We start from the raw sequence: 14,169 nt of genomic DNA, 5'->3' as shown, positions 1-14,169 counted from the left end.
CCGGGGCTCCCTTCCCCGGGACACCGGCTTGTCAGAGTGCCCATGACGGGCTCCACGGGTCCCGGGTATCTGGGACTCCCTTCCCTGGGCCAACGGCATGCCGGAGTTCCCAGGACAGGCTCCAAGGGTCCCGGGCGTCCGGGGCTCCCTTCCCCGGTCCGACGGCTTGTCAGAGTGCCCAGGACGGGCTCCACGGCTCCCGGGCGTCCGGGGTTCCCTTCCCCGGGTCAGCGGCATGTCAGAGTGCCCAGGACGAGTTCCACGGGTCCCGGGCAGTCCTCCCCCGGGCGTCCGGGGCTCCCTTCCCCGGGCCGTCGGCAGGTCAGAGTGCCCAGGACGGGCTCCATGGGTCCCGGGCAGTCCTCCCCCCGGGCGTCCGGGGCTCCCTTCCCCGGGCAGACGGCAGGTCAGAGTGCCCAGGACGGGCTCCACGGGTCCCGGGCAGTCCTCCCCCCGGGCGTCCGGCGCTCCCTTCTCCAGGCCGATGGCAGGTCAGAGTGACCAGGACGGGCTCCACGGGTCCCGGGCAGTCCTCTCCCGGGCATACGTGGTTGTCCGACAGATTCGGGCAGATGTGCTTTTACGAACCGGATCGGAATCGGCCCAAATAATAATAATAATCCACATTTGTAAGGCGCACAATCACCCGTAAGGGTCTCTAGGCGCTAGGGGACGTTGGGAAGATTAAGCAAGCTATTGCCCAGAGTCACATGGTGCTGGGCTAATCTGCCGCCGGTGCCGGGGATCGAACCGTGATCCCCAGATTCCGGAGTCAGCCGCCCTAGCCGCGGCGCCAGCTATTTCCCAGAGTCACGTGGTGCTGGGCTAATCTGCGGCCGGTGCCGGGGATCGAACCCTGATCTCTGGGATGCTCGAGGGTTACTACGCGCTCTACAAAAACCTTAAATAAAAAAATCTCCAGATTCCGGAGTCAGCCGCCCTAGCCGCGGCGCCAGCTATTTCCCAGAGTCACCTGGTGCTGGGCTAATCTGCCGCCGGTGCCGGGGATCGAACCGTGATCTCCAGATTCCGGAGTCAGCCTCCCTAGCCGCGGCGCCAGCTATTTCCCAGAGTCACGTGGTGCTGGGCTAATCTGCGGCCGGTGCCGGGGATCGAACCCTGATCTCTGGGATGCTCGAGGGTTACTATGCGCTCTACAAAAACCTTAAATAAAAAAATCTCCAGATTCCGGAGTCAGCCGCCCTAGCCGCGGCGCCAGCTATTTCCCAGAGTCACCTGGTGCTGGGCTAATCTGCCGCCGGTGCCGGGGATCGAACCGTGATCCCCAGATGGGGATATCCCAAAAATCTGGCATGGATACGGCCCGCCAGGACTGGTTTGGGCACCCCTGCTCTAACACATAGAAAGAGGTCTAGGGAGATAGGACCTAAATCTCTCATAACATACATAGAAACAGGACTAGAAGAAATGAGTGGAGCTACTCGCTATAAGCAAAATGTCCGAACTCTAAGTTACCCTCTCCCACAGCAAACATAGAAAGAGGACTACAGAGATAGGTTCCTAATTTTCACATAACATCAATAGAATCGAGGTCTAGAAGAATAGGAAACAAGAAAAGACTACCAACTTCATTATTACTCACACTCCAATCTAAGGAAGGTACTATCAGCTCTCCTCCACAACAACTACAGTAAGAGACCACTGCCCCTGATTCAGGAAAAGGTCAAGCGAGGGACTCAGGAATCAGAAGAAGATTTTTAGACCACTCTTCTCTATGAATACTGACTCATGTACAATACATAATCTTATAAAATGCGGAGGGGCGAGATAGCCTGAGTGCATAGAGCATCAGTTGCCCCTGACTTAAATGTATTGATACCCAGTAGTCTGCTGAAGGGCACCATCGGAGTAGTGAGTCTTGGGTCACATGCGACATTCCATATTGGGGCATGAGCACGATCATTAGGAGCACACAGGACCTGGTCCCTGGCTGGGGTTTTATACACTGAGGGAAGAATAGCTCGTGCCCCCCCCCCCCTCGCCGGAAGGAGATTTCTAGGACACTGCCTGTACTACCAATCAGCCACCATGACCAAGACAGCTGCATGGACGGATGGACATAGGAGAGCTTGGAAGATGCTTGGCTGAAGAGGAGACCGCAGCATCAAAAAAAGGCTACCTAACCCCAAAGCCCCGAGTTGTTAAATGTCTCTCCCTCCCCCCGCCCCCTCTGCGTATTCTGCAGTTTCTGCCTTTTCCTTGTCTCCTTTCTTTCCATTTTTCTGACCGATGCCCGTTGGAGCTTCCTAGAAAGCTATAGAGGAGACTGACCTTGGATTATCTCCCTGGCCGTCACCTACCCACACGGTCTTTGGGCTGACCTTCCCTTTATCTCCTTTATGTTTTCCCCCTCTTCCCTCTCACTCCACCTCTCCCCTTTCCCTTTCCCTTTCTATTTGTCTCTCCGGACTTTGGACACAGTTCTTCCTCGTCTCCCTGCCATGGCTCCTTCCTCCTCTCCCTATATATTCTCTCAAACTTGTTGTTGGTTTACTGTACCTTTCTACGCCATTGTAACTGATGTAATTTGTAATGCACTCTTCCTCTGCTATAGCGCTCTGATACCTATGGGTCTAGCCAGCGCTTTATAATCCTTTTGATCTATATTATAATGCAACATTCCCCATGTTATGCGCTCTGATACTTCCAGGTCTAGATAGCGCTATATAACCTTTGCAAATCAATTAAACTAAAAACTGCTTTTTCCTGAACGCTGAAACCTGAGCAACATGGCTCATGACCAGTGGAGCTGCTTGACAGCTAATGAAGAGTCTGGCCCTAGTTTTACCCCTTGACTGTCACCTACCCAGCCGGACATTGGGCATTGTTCGTCCTCGTCTCCCCGCTATTACTCCTTCCTCCCCTCTTCGAATTACTGTAACATTGTTTATGTGTACTGTTCCTTATTTGCTTTTGTATCTGATGTAACTTGTAACGCAACAATTCTAAATGTAAAGTGCTCTGATACCCTCAAGGGTCAAGTTTGCACTATATAAAACTTTATAAATAAATACAAATAAAGAAAGGGGCTAAACAACTAAATGTGTGAAACAGAATGATAATTGAATGTACTTTTCAGATGCAACATTGTTTCCTATTCATTTGAAAGGAAACATATCCTGGATGGAGGAATGATAAACCAAATAGCCAATAGCGTGACATTTGAGAGAAATATTCTTCTGGATGGAATCAAAGCTCAAGCTATATTTTAAAGAATTGGTTAAAACACACCTTGCAGGCAGTTGTGCTGTCAAGCCAGCCCCGAAAACTGTGGGTTTCTTCTCCGTAAAATCCATTTGAGATGCATTTGTCAGAACGTTCTCACTAACTGATCGAAAACAAGGCAACCATCTTGTAATAGCAAAACAATAATGCAGTAGTAGAATACTGCATGGATGTGATTGCCATGATTATAATTAGTTAGCAAAAGGCACAGAAGCACTGGAAAAACGCATGCCACAGAAAGTGAAGCTACCCTTTTGTTTCTGTAACGTCCATTATTCAGATGCTGTTGTCAACTCCCCAGTGCTACTAGCTGCTCACAGAATGTAAAATAGTTCCTCATGCATTCCAATGAAGAACACATCTAAAAAGCCAACAGAAAAACATTGAAACCAAAATGCTCCGGTGCGCTAATCCAAGACATGATTGCAATGTTGCAAGTCTATGGACTATGGCTCTGAGGCTGACAAAACCCCATTAAAATAAGTAAAGACTACATATGTCCTCCCCGAATGGCACAACCGCCATACGGGTCAAACTTAAAAAAGAAGCATATACAGCTTTTACTAAAAATCACCAGCAGTACTGAAGGAAGCACAAGGAAAATGTATCCGAAGCCTGAGAACAAAGAAGATCTAAACAACAATTCACAAGGTTATCTGTGATTCCAGATATTTGCATCTAAAAACCTGGTCCCTTGGCAGATGCACTGGGGAGGATGTGTCTAAGGCCGAAGGCAGCCATCAAATAGTAATATTCTCTTTACAATATGAGTGTAGGGCTTTATTATCCTATGGGTAAGAACGCTTCACAGATTGGATCATCAGTGTTTGCTTCTCATTGTTTTGGATCCTGGTGAAATCTGTTGACCACTTTTATGTAAGAAAGTGGACGGCCATTTTGCAGTCACAACTGCCTGAATGATATTAACCTGCTCTACGATTACACATAATGAAACTAATATTACTGGTGCGCTTGAAGCACTTCTACTCTTTCACTGTGATTGGTGGTTTGTCTCTAGGGGTTTAAAAACATGATTTCAACAACCATACCCAAGAAATTGTTCCATCATTTAACCATGGCGCAACTCAGGCAAACAGATGATTGGTACTTCTCTTAATTCTGAAATGACTTATGTAATAGTATTTTAATTGCAGGATATTTTACACAAACCTAGAATGCACTGTTTAATGTTAAAGTGTAAATGTTTTTTAAGAACTGTTTTGAGCAGCTGTTACATTTTTTAATGTCCTTGATTTGCTGTTGCTCCGAGGACGCCGCCTGAACTTACCCGTGCTAGCCTGCCTGTCCGACGCTGCATCTCGCCGCACCCGCTCCGCGGGTGCCGCTTCGCGTCGATTGGACACTGGGAGGTGCTTTGTTGCTGCCTGTGTGACGGTGTTGTCGGCTGTGGGGAGAAGGAGCAGGACGCCTGGACGCCGCAGGGACTCAGTCATCCAGGAGTCCCTGCAAGACCTAGCACACCTGGTCTGCGTCTATTGCTCGGCCCCGCCCACCGGCCACCACGCGACCTATTTAGTTGACTTTACCACGCTGCGGGGGAGCGCGCCAGGCTAAGCCCGGGCAAAGGGCGGGCCCTCAGAGGCCGAAGGAGGCCGGGCTGGGCTCCCCCTTTTTCAGTTGTGTTCTCACATATGATAAGGATTTCAACTATAACTGTGGATTCCGTAAACTCATGCAAAGTACTCTATTTTGCTTTCTTGTTCCAAATGCATTTTTGGTGAGTTGCTTAAGACTACTTTCATAGGTTTTATTGTGCTTGAACTAGGTCCCCATTGTCCTTACACTGACCAGAGACTATTACTATGACGTCATCCCTCCCCAAAGAGAAGTCTCTATCGGTTGGAGGAACTAATCGAGGTACACTCGATAATTATGTCATCAGGGTCACCACAGAGGCTGATAGGGATATTGCACTTGAAGAGCGACGGGCCGAAAGACGACGCTCAGTGGAACTTATTAAGAATAAGCGTTCGTCTCTGGGCCCATTACAGTTCGCTATCTCACCCGTACCAAGCATACATAGTGGTAGGGAGGACTGTGAGGTATCTTTAGGTGATAGTATCCCATTACTTCTGCGGGATAGATCCCCTTGTATAGCTGAAACTAGTGTCCGGACCACAAGTGTTTCAGCCTCCCCTTGCAATTCAATCCTGGAGGTTGAAGTTTTGCCAGACACTCCGTTACCACAACTAAAGTCTGTTCCAAAAGGCAAGAAAACCTCTCATGTCCGAGGCCCTCCCCCGAAGAAAAGGAGACAAAGGGGGAACGGTCCTCAAAAAATATTCAATTTTGGGATTTCAAAAAGCTTCTCATCCAATACCTCTCCGAAACCTGCAGTACATACCCCTCCACATGTCCCAACGAATGATTTATCCAATATCAATCTAGTGGGTAGTATAGAACAGCTAATTAAATCACTTATATCCCCACTAGCAGAGAGGCTAAAAAGAATAGCCCAACAACTGGATAATCTGGAACAGGTTATTGGGGAACTTAAAGGGGTAACCAAGGACCTAACAAAGCCCACATTAGCCCACGTAAGTTCTGTTTTAGCTCTTAATACCAACGCTCAAAAAGAGATAACAATTACTAACGTAGCTAAAACAAAACCGACGACATTAATCTCTCCTAAAACAACAGGGTTAAACACAAAATATAAAGAAAAGGAGGCTCAAGTAGGCAGAAAACCTAACCCTTCAATAAATGTTCCAAAACAAAATCCCCCTAAACTGAATGGTCTTGAAAACCCTGTGAGGTTAACTGCATCTAAGAGGCACAAAGTAGATCTGCCCCCGGAAGCTGTTCCGTATGTGGTGGTTCTTACTGGAGTGCCACCTTTAGAGGAGGGTCGCACAGAAGCTGACTACCAATTGAAAAATAAAACTATATTTTGGCTCAGACAGAATCGCCCATTACCACCACATATAAACGGCGAAATTTTAAATGTCAGGCGCCTTCCCTGGTTAGGGCAAAGAACAAAGGATATAACAGGTGACATTGTAATAATACATTTTAGAGATGTCAGAGCTGTTAGACACATTGTAAACTGGTTTCCCCAAAACAGCAGCAACTCAATGACCACATATGATTTGACCTATTTCTATCCCAGAGGACTAGTGACCCCAGTAACCAATGTTATGCCCCTGTTTCCATTACAGAGTAACCACACTGGGCCTCTATCTCATAATCAGGATGGCTGTTTTAGGGCCCCATTTCAAAATCAGGAAGACCACTTTAGGTTCCCTTTTCAACAACAGGCTGATCATTCTATTCCCGTCTACAATCGATATGCTGCCCTATCAGGCCTGGAGGGAGTAGACTGACTGCATTCTGGGGGAAAAGGAAATGCTGCTGTTGACAGCCTACATAAGGTTTCTTCAATGACCACAGAACCGCCACCTAATGGTTACGTATGTGTCCCGCACTTAAAAAAAAGTAGTGTGCAGCACGGAGTGTATGATTCTGGGGCTAAGACAGCGGGCCAGAATCAATCCTGTTCACCCTGCATCTTTGAACAGGACTTAATTTCCAAACCCGAAACTGGGCTGCCACTAGATAACGAGGGACAAAAAAGGGGCGAGAAAAAACAGTGTCTTTCAGTTCTATTCTGAAATGTGGCAGGCCAACGTTCCAAAGTGACTAATGACGAATGGATGGTTTTTACCACTAAATTCGACATAATAGCACTACAGGAGACCTGGTCATGCGATGTGATACATATGGAGGGCTTTAAAACCTATTTTTCACCTGCCCAACCATCCTTCTCAGGCAGAGCAAAGGGATGCTTAACAATTTATGTTTCAAACCTTCTTAATACTTTGGAAGTAGTCTCCATAAAACTAGATCCTAATTTCCAGATTCTTAAGATACGTCTTAACACCAAGGATAGCTTCCTCATGGTTAATTTCTATAACAATTTGCCCGATGCCGAGGCATTGAATGTGGGAGCCTTGATCCGCTCTATACTTTTAACAGAAGCAAGAAAGGCAATCAAGGAGGAGGTAACAATTTGGGGGGGGGGGATTTAATTTGGGTCCATGCCTATTTGATAGAAATGACATCTGTGGTATTCTAGACGAACTTGGGAATCCCATTACACACTTTAGGCATTCAACCCTAGGTAACCTCTTCAACGAAACCCTGTTCGAGCTAGACTTAGTTCTAGCAAACAACTTGAACAAGGCAGACTTGTCACTTTCTCCTACATTCCATGGGAGGGGGCACCAAACAGTTATAGATTATATTTTAGTCTCAAATGGAGAAAGGACAGTAGATGCAGTGTTCACCACACACGCAATAGCACTAAGTGATCACTGTCCGATTAGTATTTCTATGTCACTGTCCCATAAGCAATCGAGCGGTTTTAGCTCCATTTTAGCAGAAAATAATATGGCTTTAAATAGACTAAATGGATACGCGTTGAAATGGAAGAAAGTAGACCCCACAGAAATAACAAAGTCAGTGGTAGTAAGGGCCTTTTCTTCCTTTACAAAATGCCTTGCTTCAGACGCAACAGACCTAGAAATCATTACTAACTTTGAGATAATTATTAAAGCGATTAATGAAGCTTTGTGGGTTGAATTAAAACATAAATCCAAACAGAAAAAGGGCTGGTTTAATCATGACTGCACGGTTGCCTACTCGAATTTAAAAACTGCTTTGAGAAAGACTGTCAGAAACCCACAAGAGGTAATAAACTTAAAGAAGCAATATAATCTTGCATTGAAAACAAGGAAAAATGAACTAAAAAACCAATTATGGGAACAACTGCATGAAAGTTGCACCCATAAAAATTCGGCTGCTTTTTGGCAAGTAGTCAAGTCTCCCTTTTTAATAGATCATACCAATCATCCAAAGTTAGAGGTAGCAATAGAGGAGAAGGACTGGTTCCTTCATTTTTCTAAGATTTTCTCTTGCAGTCCGGACCCTCTTAATCCTCAGGACCCAAAATTCAAGGATTCCATCCTCCGGGATGACTCAGTCAGCCCCTATCCCATCGATTTACAATTCACAATGAACCAAATTGTACAGGCTCTGAAACTTAGTAAATGTGAGAAGGCACCGGGGCCAGATGGTGTTCCCATCGACCTGTTCAAAGCCCATATGGACCTCTGGATTCCCCTTTTAACTAGAGTCCTAAACGCAACTTGTAATGTAGGTCTAATGGAATCATGGTCGAGGTCCGTACTAGTTCCTATTTTCAAAAAAGGAGATCGGGGGTCGGTTACCTGTTATCGCCCAATCTCTCTTTTAGACTCCCTTGGTAAGGTGGCTGGTCGAGTCATTTTAGAACTACTGCAAGATTGGGCAGATGACGGCAGAATCATCTCAGACCTCCAGTACGGGTTTCGCCAGGGTTTGGGGACTATTGAACAGGCTTTAAATCTCTCACTCCTGATTGACAATTATGTTTTCATCAAAGGAGGAGACCTGTACATGGTCTATGTGGATGTATCGTCCGCATTCGATTGTGTCTCTTACTCCAAACTTTGGTCATTATTGACGGATATGGGGGCACCATCGAATGAAGTAAAGTTTCTGAGAGAACTTTGTTCAAACGCCACAGCAAAAGTGCGCTATGGGCTTGGGGGGGAGCTGACGGCAGAGTTCTCAGTAGAAAGAGGGGTGAGGCAAGGGTGTGTCCTGGCACCCTTTCTCTTCACATTATACACCAATGGGTTGGAAAGAGGAATGCTGAAGGGGTGTCAGGACCTCCCAATGGTAAACAATCGCCCAATTCCCGCACTCCTCTATGCTGATGACACTGTCGTATTAGCTCGTACTCCACTTGAACTTCAAAAGAACTTGGATAGATACTCCACATTTATGGCAGGTCTGGACCTGAAAATAAACATCCCTGTAACCGCATAACCTATCGCGGCACCCGGACATCTCCCGACCCTTCGCGGATCTGTCATCGTACTGACCGCCTCCCAACGACGGCTCCTCTGCCTCCGTTTCCCGCATCCGAAAAGCAGGACCACGCTGCAGCACACGGAACCCCACACGGCAGCATAGATCTACCAAATCCAAGCGTCCCCCAAATTGCTCATCTAGCGTTGGTATTGGACGCTCCCAGCGAGCGAAGACACCTACCGTATGCCCGCTGTAAGCTGACCAACGGACAGTGGTATTAACCCACGAGTTCCGCCAACATCGTTTTGAGACCAGGCACTTGATGCCCCCAAAAGGTTCAACACCTCATCTTAAGGCTCGTAACTTGCCAAGCCCTGGCGTACAAACTTCCTTTGATTCAGGCAAATTAATTGTTTTAGTCCTGAAGATGATCCCTTTATAATTTGAGCGCGGGATCGAAACGTCGACTCCTCTGAGTAGACATACACTTTATTCTGAAAAATTATTGTATGTGTGTGTTACTCCAGGATACACTGGCAATCTTGATTCCTAACAGTGTCCTGTTAGCTCACTTGTTTGCCTGAAATTCTTTCACTTCACTGCTTTCTCGTTTCCATTTGTCGTATACGGCACAGGACTGTGCCCTACTGTATAATAGTTGAAATGTATCGTTTTTCCTCCAAATAATTATCTTGATTATTAAATTCCCTGTCCGGCTGGACACGGGACAGAAATATATAGTAGCCTATTGTGGTCTATATAATATATTGATTTATATATTTCCTACGCTGAGGACCCTTTGTTTCCTTAAAAGTACTTGATACCCATAGTCCACAGTTACCTACTGGGTTCCCCCTTGTCTTTTCAAAAGAACTGAAAATAAACATCAGCAAAACCTTTGTTATGAGGGCAGGATCTGGCCATAAAAATAAAAATAAAATGAGGGGTATCTACCTTAACAAGGAAAAAATAGCGACAACACAAAAATACTCATATCTGGGCATAACAATAGATCAGAAACTTTCCTGGAAACTAGCAGTGGAAACACACAATTTGCTCTTTTTAAGAACTACAGCAGCACTGGTTAAATTTGCCAGGAAATTGGGAAAGAGAGCTCCCTCTGAAATCATCACGATCTATAAAGCCAAATGCCTATCTGTGGCTTTGTATGGGGCTGGTCTTTTGGGCTTTGTGGCTACGGACAGTATTCAGAGAGTTGAAAATTCTTTTCTGAGGTTCCTTCTCGCAGTACCTGGGACCACGGCTACTTTTGCCTGTCACACTGAGCTGGGTCTTGCATACGTGATGGACCTAGCCAAAATCGAACCTCTGTTATTATGGCGAAGGATTTGGACCTCGGATAAAGCAACCTTCACTCAATTAATTCTTTTAGACTGCATATCCTTGGACAACGCCAAGAATTCTAGATGGTTGCGTTATATAGCAAGGTTTTTTCATGATCTGGGATGGGATCAATACTATCATAAACCCTCCTCAATCTGCGAGGTACCAAGGAAGCTCTTAAAAAAGAAATGCCTCGCACATCTTGAAGATTTAAGATTGATGAGCGAGGTCACTAAACCTTCCGTCATCCATACCTTGCTGATACAGTCAGTACCAACTATGCAGCCGTACCTTACCTACAACAGTACGAGCTATGAGCGCTACCTTTTGGTACGGTTTAGGTTGAACTTTTTCCATAGAATGGTTACTTTTCCCACCAGAAATAATTGGGCCAAAGAACTCCTGCCTTGTCCCTGCGATAATACCTCTCCTCAGTCTACCCTGCATACTATTCTTTTTTGAAAATTTTATTGTGAAATCAGGAAAAAATGGCTTGTTCCTTTTTTAAAACGCCATGGTTTTAGACAATGTCGTCCGGCTTTGCTTTTTTTACAGCTGTTACAGGGAGAGCAGTTGGTTCTTTTAATGGCTAGTTTTCTTAAATGTCTTGTTCGACACCGCATGAACTTAGACTGTACTTTGCATAGCAGTCAGTCTTAAATTTATTATTACAATAAGCAACGCCATATTTTTTTAATGAATTCATTCTGCTGGTTGTTAATCGTTCTATGTTTTTTAACTTGTAAAGATTGCTCCATTTTTTATACTGTACTTAACTATGTTAATTTAAACCATGTATATGTATGTTTATTCTTTGTCACGCTTTTATGATTTCCAACCAAAATCGAAATAAAGCAAGAATTGAATTGAATGTCCTTGGTTGGGGTTGAATGGTATGCAATGGTTCTAACTAACTATGCAAATGAACTTGATTATTTTAAGAGTCATGAATTCTGGACCAGGTCAGAAGGTACCCAGCTAATATCATCAAACAGGATTGTTCCGAGCATACCGGTCGAGAAGAGAACTAATAGCTGTACCTGTTCTCGCTGCCTCAAGCTGTCTTTGACGAACTCTGTGCCACACTGACCACAAGAAACGTTGCCCAGATGTGCAGCTCGGAAGTGGAACTTCAGACCGAGGGGGCTTCCAAAAAGGGCCTCGCATTGTTCGCAGGTGTAGAGTTTAACAGGCGACATGGTTTCCCATTCCAAAGTAAAGCTTCACCCTGTCAGAATACATATAAAAAAGTATAAAGGTTATACATAATGTACACATAAAACTATCTACAGTGGGTCATCTAGCCCCGTGCTCCCTTTCATCTAAAATAATCAATATGATGAGTCACAAACCAGTGCTTTAAATGAGCAGGTACTGTCCAGTACTCTTTATCAGGGTCGGACTGAGACTAAAAATAGACCTGTGTCCCAAAATAAAAATGAGCCCCATTAGCGAAGCAGACAGCAAAAAAAAATGGTAATATCAGAATGATCAACAGTAAACACCGGACTCCATGACAACAAAAGGAAAAACAGCCCACACAAGGATCTGTCATAACAGACCACCCGACACTGCCGGATTGCCCTAGAGGCCAGTCAGACCTTGCAGTTTAATATGAAATAGACAGTACCTGAACTTCTCAGCACAGTTACAAGACATTTAACGAAAGGGTAGAGGCACTTTTCCGTGCCCGCAGGTTCTAAGAAACCTGTCTCCTCGCCAGTCTCACCTTTCAGAAGAGTTTGAAATGAACTAACTTAGTGTTGGACCTGCTCCTCGAGTTTTCGTGGATCTTGGCGAATCGACGCCATGTTGTGACATTCGCTACAGTACAGCAAATGCACTTTGTCTTTCCTCTTCTGAAGGAAGGGCCCGATAGCTGAGCTGTGTTAATGTTTCTGTATCCCGGATACATGACTTGTATAAAAGTAGCCGGCTCTGCAGCTGCTTAGCAGCACCACACCCAGTGCAATGACTAACAAAATGCAACTTGCAAGTACACAATAGCAAAGACATAGTATGCAGCAGTTTAGATACATCTTTAAAATAAACATGTAACATTTGCATGAAGTGCATGAAGAGTCAAGTCAGGGTTTTCACGCTAGATTCCGGATTTTATGAATGAGCAAAACCACCTGCCACCTACTAACACAAAAACAAACATTGCTCATCTTTTAAGAATGAGGGTCCTCGAAAATGCCAAGGGGCACTCGACATGCAATATCATTTTTTTTTTTTTTTACAAATCTCTCATCATGTCTAGTAAAAAGACTCCTGTTGGGTCTACCTCTCTGAAAGGTTGCTCGAACAAAGATTTTCGTGGGCACGAAAAACCTCTTATGTTTCTTTGGCCCCTTTTGTTTATGTTACTTAGGAGGATAGTTCGATTTCCTCCCCTCTCGCCAAACTCATTCACTCTCGTCATAGCAAGTCAAATAACACTGCCTCGATGCACTTCCCAGCATTGGGGGAGGGGAAGGGGGGGCAGAATCAGTCACTCTAGAAAAGTATTCCTCAAGACTTGTCATGAGTTAGGGGCAGAACTCTGGGTTCTCGCCTGTATTAACCCTCATCAGGCCAAGATCTCAGCACTGCCCCACCGCACACCAGGGCACAGTCTGTGGGCCACCTGAGGCAGTACTGACTTACTGTGGTGCCATCTATCTTGCCAGTATTAGGGCCCAAAACTGGCTGTCTTTTCACTAGGTGTCACAACTCTCAGCATCCCAGTTTTCACTATGTTCAGTGCTGCGCACACTCCACATACAGAACACCAGATCCTATGCTTAAATCTTCTCCTACATCGCTCCTCCTACAGTGTGGAATAACCCACCACCACTCACAAAAACCTCCTCCTCACTTCTTCAATTCTACAAGAAGTTGAAGAACTAGCTTTTCGAGTAGTCCCACAAGGACCTAGGTTGTTCTAGACTTTCATCAGTTCAGTGCCAGGATACCCTCCTGGGTGATATTGCACTCTACACATCTGCATAACATAACAATCCTTGACTGCTGCTATCTTGTACTTCTGTCATGCAGGAGATATCAGAGGCCTTTAAGGCCTAAATAAAACCTATGAATCACTCTCCACAGTTCTATCTTGTGTTTCTGGATGGTCACTCAAAGACAATCACTCATGCACGTTTCTACTATACCAAGGTCAGAAAGAGAGCTGCTCCATAACTTTTGTAGTGCTAGAGGCACTCTTGTGGTCTGACACCCTGTGATGACCTTTGAATAACATTATTTTAATTGACTTTGGTGTGTTATTTTACCCTAGCCTGAATGTACGATGTCCTGCATATGCCTTGCTTCTCTCAAAGATTTATTTCTTGTAATCTTGCAGTCTTTCAGTGGGAGCTGTCACAGAGTAGAATAGGCTTGCCAAGAACAGAACGTTTGGTATGTGTATTTGAAAGCATGAGAGCAAGAGGTGTGTGGAATGTATTTTTTGGTCTCGAAGTGCAGTGTTATGAGCAGTGGTGCACAAATGGGAATTGTGTTGTACATTGGAAGTATTATGAAGTTCTTACTATTGGCTTTGACATGGCCTCACGTCGTTCTGAATTCTGACTCTGCCTGGCTTGAGCTTTATCTCCGTGCACAGCCACGCTTGCAAGTTGTTTGGGTTATTCACGTTCAAGGATTGTTTTTGTGAGTAATTGTTAAATGTACCCTGGAAGGCTTTCGTGAGCTTTGTCA

The 14,169-nt window shown here is 45.3% G+C and overlaps 1 protein-coding gene across 1 annotated transcript in view; it reads right to left on the bottom strand.

Moving 5' to 3' along the window:
* LOC144819477 (2'-5'-oligoadenylate synthase 1A-like) overlaps positions 1–11,692 on the bottom strand; it is a 371,508-nt gene extending 359,816 nt beyond the window's left edge. Inside the window, exon 1 of the mRNA XM_078677346.1 lies at positions 11,508–11,692. Coding sequence (XP_078533472.1) covers positions 11,508–11,666 — 159 coding nt within the window. The 5' untranslated portion in view covers positions 11,667–11,692. The remainder of the gene's footprint in view (positions 1–11,507) is intronic.
* Between the last annotated feature and the right edge of the window lie 2,477 nt (positions 11,693–14,169).

Source organism: Lissotriton helveticus, chromosome 2_1, assembly GCF_964261635.1.
Source record: "Lissotriton helveticus chromosome 2_1, aLisHel1.1, whole genome shotgun sequence".
In the NCBI taxonomy this organism is placed as follows: Eukaryota; Metazoa; Chordata; class Amphibia; order Caudata; family Salamandridae; genus Lissotriton; species Lissotriton helveticus.
This window is presented reverse-complemented; position numbering and strand designations above follow the sequence as displayed.